Below are 7,069 nucleotides of genomic sequence, written 5' to 3' on the forward strand. Positions count from 1 at the left end.
GATCTCTACCAAATACATACGAAAGGTATGTGATAAAAGCAAGACCACACTTTTTTTTTCCAACGAATTAGAAAGCACTCATTTATTGCGCGGATGTAAATATTCACTCGTGCGAGTGCGCTCCGCGCACTCGTGAATATATTCGTCCGCGCAATAAACTCGTGCTTTCTGATTCGTTAAAAAAACACAAGTGTGTGGTCTTGCATATTTAGTATTCCCATCGCCTTTTGGATTCTCCGACCATTACTTGACTCATATACTGTACAGGGTGGACTGAATGCATATTTGCCAATAGCCAACACTATTTAAGCTTTTACAAGTTTGAAGTTTTCTTGAAACACAAGCCAAAGCAATCGGGAGCCGTCGGCACTTTCTGTAAATGCCTTTCTGGAAAGTGCCGATGGTTCCCAATTGAAGCGAAAGGTGTTTAATCATTCATCCGGGAATTTAGCTATTTGAGCAGGAAGGCTAATACGAAAAACATAGAAAAGGATCATCTATATGTCGTCAGTGTTTGGTAACATTGCACGTTAAGTATCTGCGAATAATGAACCATTTCACCTTTCATAGTCATTACAGTTTGACACATCTTCCAACATTTATGATTTTATTTCGTAAACATTAGATTTACATGTGGTTTATTGTCCGCATAAAAAGTCTATGAAATAACGAAAACATTGATGTTTAATGGAATGCTTAGAAACCCGTACATAGTTTTAGAGGAATATTTCCACGACCATGAAAAAGTGTAGGACTCTTCTGGTAGTTATACAGGGTCAAATCGGTGATAAATGAACTCGAAAGAAACATTTAATCGAAATGACAAGGTAAATGACGAGAATTTCATTTCATATATATCCTTTCGTCTCTATTTTCTACGATTTTTTATATTTTTAAACTTGGAAATACATCTTTCTGAATATTGTGGTAAGATAAACATGAAGAATCTCTTTGATGAGATGAAAGTGCTAAGGACGTGACGGTGTTTTTGAGTATTTTTTCTTTTTATATAATATACTTTGTACATGTATGTATATATACATATACCGAACATCAGTGAGGACTTCATGATATAGTCAGATATGACAGTGTATCCGTAACATACGGAGATATAGACAGATAAATCAGATTCTTTAAAATATACCATGATACATACAGAATTTAGAGGATGTCCGTAAATCAAGGGGCCGTATTCACGGAAAAATTCTCATGCTCAAACCCAGATGATAGGCTGATATTTTCAATGTTAACTTTTGACTTTTTGAGCGTGTCACATTAACAGATTTGGTTTGAGCACAGAATCCATGATTGAGCATGAGAACGTTTTCATTAATATGGGCTGAGGTATCGGTAATATAAGCAAAGTCTCACTTCTATGCATGACATCTCATACGTTTTTACGAAGCTATGACATGTTTAAAACGAAGGTAACAAAAATATAATATGAACACGAAAATCAATTTGAAGAATTTTATTGATCACGTGATTGTTACTTCACAATTTCGCAAAAGTAAAACTGACCAGTACAAAACGAACAGAATTATGCATGTTGGTAATTTTACAGAACCTGTGGGTCAGATTGACCGAGTGTATAACTGACCACGACAACACAATCAGACCATGACATTAGCGGTCACTGCAGAATCAATTTATTTTTATATGCAAAAATACTAAGCATGGCATAAATGTATGGGGGACCGATAGCTTTCAAGATGTGACAGAGTTAGAAGCTTTCGAAATAATAGCGGTAATCAGCGTGGATCCACGGTTGGTTTGAGCTGACCTATACGTTGAGTCTTTGACAAATTTTCTCAAAACACTTATTAACAGTTAAGATCGACATCGTTCTAACTTGCTAATGTAATAAATACCGGGAACATCTACATAAGGCGAACCGATTCCGAACTGACCAATGCTTCTTAGTCAATTTTTCAGCTCCACAACTACTCAAATCACCTAATGGCCAATAACAACTGACCAATCAAACAAACACCATCGAAACTTATAAATTGGACCACTGCTGGACAGTACTAGCTAAGTTATAAATGGACAATTCATCAGGTATCGGTTCCGTTCTTCACGAAACCACTAGTGGTCAAGATTCATGGAGTTACAATTCAACATAACAAATATAAGGTACAACATAACATTGGCCAAACACCATTCCATCGGATCGGATCGTGACCCCAAAAAAACTCAGACAATAAAATCGAGTCTCTGACGTCAATCTTAAACTTCTATTCCATCACCGAACACAACCCACATTCTTCTCTTTGAACGGCGCAACGAATCTGCAATGAAATAAACGAATAACAACATTCCATATAAACGTAATGAACAATCTGTCCGTTCTCCACTGCAGAATATGTTGTCATGCATTGTAGTTTTGGCATTAAGGAAAATTAAATTAAAAATGTAAGTATGAAATTAATTAATCAAAATCAAAACAATCTATCCCATTTTTTTTTTTAATTTGGGGAAAACCCTACCTAGCGAGAACGAGTAAACTTACCTAGTCAGGGAGGAGTAGCTAGTGAGGTACCAGCTTAGCAAGGGACATGGTACTAAGAGAGGGATATAGTACCAGCTTAGGGAGGGACATTGTATCTAGAGAGGATATAGTACCAACTTAAGGAGGGACATGGGATCTAGAGAGGGATATAGTACCAGCTTAGGGAGGGACATGGTACATAGAGAGGGATATAGTACCAACTTAGGGAGGGACATGCTACCTAGAGAGGGATATAGTACCAACTTAGGGAGGGACATGGTACCTAGAGAGGGATATAGTACCAACTTAGGGAGAGACATGGTATCTAGAGAGAGATATAGTACCAACTTAAGGAGGGACATGGTACTTAGAGAGGGATATAGTACCAGCTTAGGGAGGGACATTGTATCTAGAGAGGATATAGTACCAACTTAAGGAGGGACATGGTATCTAGAGAGAGATATAGTACCAGCTTAGGGAGGGACATGGTATCTAGAGAGAGATATAGTACCAGCTTAAGGAGGGGCATGGTACTTAGAGAGGGATATAGTACCAGCGTAGCAAGGGATATGGTATCTAGACTAGAGAGGGATATAGTACCAACTTAGGGAGGGACATGGTACATAGAGAGGGATATAGTACCAACTTAAGGAGGGACACGGTACCTAGAGAGGGATATAGTTCCAACTTAGGGAGGGACACGGTATCTAGAGAGGGATATAGTACCAAATTAGGGAGGGACACGGTATCTAGAGAGGGATATAGTACATGTACCTAGAGAGGGATAAAGTACCAACTTAGGGAGGGACACGGTATCTAGAGAGGGATATAGTACCAACTTAGGGAGGGACGTGGTACATAGAGAGGGATATAGTACCAACTTAGGGAGGGACATGGTACATAGAGAGGGATACAGTACCAACTTAGGGAGGACATGGTATCTAGAAAGGGATATAGTACAGGCACCTAGAGAAGGATATAGTACATACCTAGCGAGGGACAAAGGACCTATTCAGCAACAGATTTTCTAACGAGGGACAGAGAACTTAAGGAGGGACATGTTACCTAGAGAGGAAGATTATCTAACTAGCAAGGGACATAGGACATAGTTAATGACAGTGTTACTAGCGAGGGACAGGGTACTTGGTAGGGACATAGTACATGTACCAACATATCAAGGGACAGAGTACATAGGGAGGGATATAGTACCAATTAGGCAAGGGACCTAGAGGGGAATACAACACCAATCAAGTGAGGGCCATAGTACCAATTGAGGGAGAGTACATACCTAGCGAGGGACAGGGTACCAGTAGTTGATATGACGCTGGATGCACAGTGGGAACAACACCATATGCTCCTCCTCAAAATGCTGGACGAGCTTTCTCTTCCAGTACAGGTCATTCCATGGCAGCTCTTTGGTCGGTACCACGGACAAATCTAGTCCATAGTAAAACAACATCATGGCGTTTGACCTTTTTGCAAAATTCGCCTTGTTTTTCTTACGAGTACCGGAAGGATTCCACAAGGACCTCCTGTTAACCTGACACGGCGCAGTGCCGCAGTGACGACAGAGGGGAGGATCTGCCCAAAAAAATATTTAATATGTCAAGACCAATTTTTTGAATTCCAGGGTTTAATTTTTTGACTCACAAAACATTACTTTCTATGCATTCTGAGATTTTATCAGAACGGAACCCGGGACTAACAGTTACCTATCTGACTGGTTCCAGGCGCACACATTTGACAAATTACAAGGCTTATAGGAAGTGGTTCCCCTTCTTAAACATGACCAAAGAGCTACTCTGAGATTAAAGTCTGTCACGATTACCTTTAATATTTAATTAAAACATTGCTCTGAGAACACGGGTATGCAAGATTCTGAAATGGTTTCCAAGCTAACAAATGTGTATTAACTAGGTTCATAAAAAGGTACATTAATTTTCGAAAATTTCTTAATGACAAAGTAAACAGAACACTAGAACTGAAAGTGAGAAAACTGATACGTTCATTAGACTGCTGCTTTATTCAATATTTTAACCTTCGCTGGTTACTTACGAGCTTTCCATTCTTGGAACATTGACACGGCGGCTGACCATCTCTCTTTGACGGTTTTTCCGATCGACGGCGCATAGCCCAACAGCAGGATAAGAAGCACACACAGCAAACTATAGAATACCTCATTTCCAATTCGCTAAAACAAATCAAATCATGATTATTTTTAGGAAATAGTACCATAACAAAAACATTCAATGTTCAAGACCGGCAAATTCCTTAGACAATGGAGAAGATAGCGTTTTTATCATAACTGAACCCTAACAAAGTATAACAGGAAAGTGAATAGTGTGCTTCCACCGGGGATCGAACCCTCGATCTCCGGGTTCCTAGTCGGAAGCTCTAACACTGAGGTAAAGGGAAATTCCCTCTAGCTCGAAGCTAGAAGGGACCTTTATCCTATGTACAATTGAACCCTGCCACACTACTCCCTCCTTTTTAAATGTGTTCGCCCATTAAACACCACAGCCCAAGTTCTAACTCCCTGTCACCACAAGGAGGGTCACGGACACCATTTGTAACAAGAAAGCGAAAGGTGTGCTTCCACCGGGGATCGAATCCTCGATCTCCAGGTTCCTAGTCGGACGCTCTAACACTGAGCTAAAGGGAAATTCCCCTCTAGCTCGATGCTAGAAGGCGACCTTGATCCAATTTACAATTGAACCCTGCCAGACTACTCCCCCATTTTTGAATTTTTTCGCCCTCGAACACCACAACCCAGGTTCTAACTCCCTGTCACCGCAGGGAGGGCCACGGACACCATTTGTAACAAGAAAAAGAATAGTGTGCTTCCACCGGGGATCGAACCTTCGATCTCCAGGTTCCTAGTCGGACGCTCTACCACTGAGCTAAAGGGAAATTCCCTCTAGCTCGAAGCTAGAAGGCGACCTTAATCCTTTGTACAATTGAACCCTGCCACAAAAGCATAGCTGTCATGATGGCTAATAATATTGCGAAACACACCAAAGAAAAGCATACGAAACGAAATACACACGCGTAAAATATACCAGGTATTTTCTAAATTGATGTAAAGTAGAATCAGTCAAAAATCATCACAAGCATAAGCTTACTTAACTATTAGTGAAATAAAAACTGTTGACGTTTTCATGACAGTCGTTAACATTAAAAATATGTAATCCTTACCCATGTCAGATCGGTAACCGTTGGACAGACTTTCTCAATTTCACTTGCGGTGAAATAATAAAACAAGCTTTTAGCATATCCTGGCTCGGGCTCCACGCTACAGAGATACAATTATGAAGTTATGAGTAAATACTTCTAAATATCAAATGGCAACACAATCGTAAACTTGAAATGGTCATTGACATTCATTTGAGCTCCACAGGATCTTTGCGTCAAGTAAAAGAATAACATATAAGATCCAATCTCACCATGTCTGGTCCAAACTTACCACGTAAGGTCCCGATATACAGCAGGCCCTTGGTGCATGGCGTACATCATTACCAAAAATATCAAGAATAACCTGATATTCATTGTGGAAATCGAAGATTTAAACAAAGAAGTAAATATCAGGGGAGAGACTGATCATCTCCGCCTTCGCCGATTGCTAAGCAGCTTAGCAACAAGTATGTGACGTCACAAGTGGGTATCTGTATTTTTACCGATCACGACGTCATGCTATTGTCTTTTACCTTAAAATGCAAGCGGTTACACGTTGCTGACAATGTTAATGGTACTAAAATGTCTTCTGTTATAAATCGAACCCAGGACTAAGGGCAGTGAGTGCTTCCAGTAGGAGTCGAATTCGGGACTAATAGCGACAGGATATGTTTACCTTAGAATTCCACTAAAATTCGAACACAAGACAAGCGACACTTGGGCCTGTATTCATGAAACCGTTATCATGCTCAAGAATGGACTATGTGCTCAAACCAGTTTTCCTGTAACTCACGCAAGTCATGTCAAACGATCAAAAAGTCAAATTAAAATTTGGAAACAGTATACGGCCTCCAATTTTTTTTCCAATTCAGTGGCTAAAAAATATTTCTTTTATTAATCTATAACCGGAACAAGAAATAAGGCTTGAGTACAAAACCCATGCTTGAGCATGAGAACGGTTTCATAAATACGGGCCAACGGTATGTGTTTCCGTCCGAAATAGAAGACACAATGAAAATTGAGTACATGCACTTCTGCGATGTAGCCGGGATCAAATATGTGTTTCCTAAAATATTATTCTATTTGGAGTTGAAATCTGGACAAGTGACACAAGTCTTGCGCAGTGTGTCGAACCCAATCTCAAATTGAAATGAAAACAGCAGCTTCATAAATACATATGCAGTTATCCCCCTTTGACTTGATCGTCGGTAACGAGAAGTACTACGGCGTGATTTTTGTTTACTGTTTACAGTCATTTTCATTTTGCTTAGCACTAATTAAAAAATATATTTGAACTCACATTCTGATATGGCGTCTTAATTTCCGTCCACTCTTTCGCCCGTCCTTCTTTCGGCAGACCCGATAAAACATTATATGGCATACCTGTTGAATCTTGTTATAGTAATA

General features: G+C 39.8%; 1 protein-coding gene across 1 annotated transcript; it reads right to left on the bottom strand.

Annotated features, from left to right (window-relative positions):
- Positions 1-1,488: 1,488 nt before the first annotated feature.
- On the bottom strand, positions 1,489-6,107 carry LOC110457842. The gene is made up of 5 exons (XM_021509284.1): positions 5,955-6,107; positions 5,687-5,783; positions 4,547-4,682; positions 3,780-4,072; positions 1,489-2,291 (listed from the first exon to the last, which is right to left on the bottom strand). The coding sequence occupies exons 1-4, from the start codon at positions 6,035-6,037 to the stop codon at positions 3,780-3,782; spliced, it is 609 nt and encodes a 202-aa protein (XP_021364959.1). The 5' UTR covers positions 6,038-6,107; the 3' UTR covers positions 1,489-2,291.
- Positions 6,108-7,069: the final 962 nt, after the last annotated feature.

This window comes from Mizuhopecten yessoensis, unplaced genomic scaffold, assembly GCF_002113885.1.
Source record: "Mizuhopecten yessoensis strain PY_sf001 unplaced genomic scaffold, ASM211388v2 scaffold9331, whole genome shotgun sequence".
Lineage (NCBI taxonomy): Eukaryota > Metazoa > Mollusca > Bivalvia > Pectinida > Pectinidae > Mizuhopecten > Mizuhopecten yessoensis.

Bases quoted from the DNA above. Each gene is read 5' to 3' on its own strand.
- LOC110457842 (XM_021509284.1), bottom strand. From the start codon at position 6,037: ATGAATATCAGGTTATTCTTGATATTTTTGGTAATGATGTACGCCATG. The intron at 5,784-5,954 runs GTAAGTTTGGAC...GTATCTCTGTAG, and splicing joins GTATATCGGGACCTTACGTG to CGTGGAGCCCGAGCCAGGAT. The intron at 4,073-4,546 runs GTAAGTAACCAG...TTTTTTGGGCAG, and splicing joins GTTCCAAGAATGGAAAGCTC to ATCCTCCCCTCTGTCGTCAC.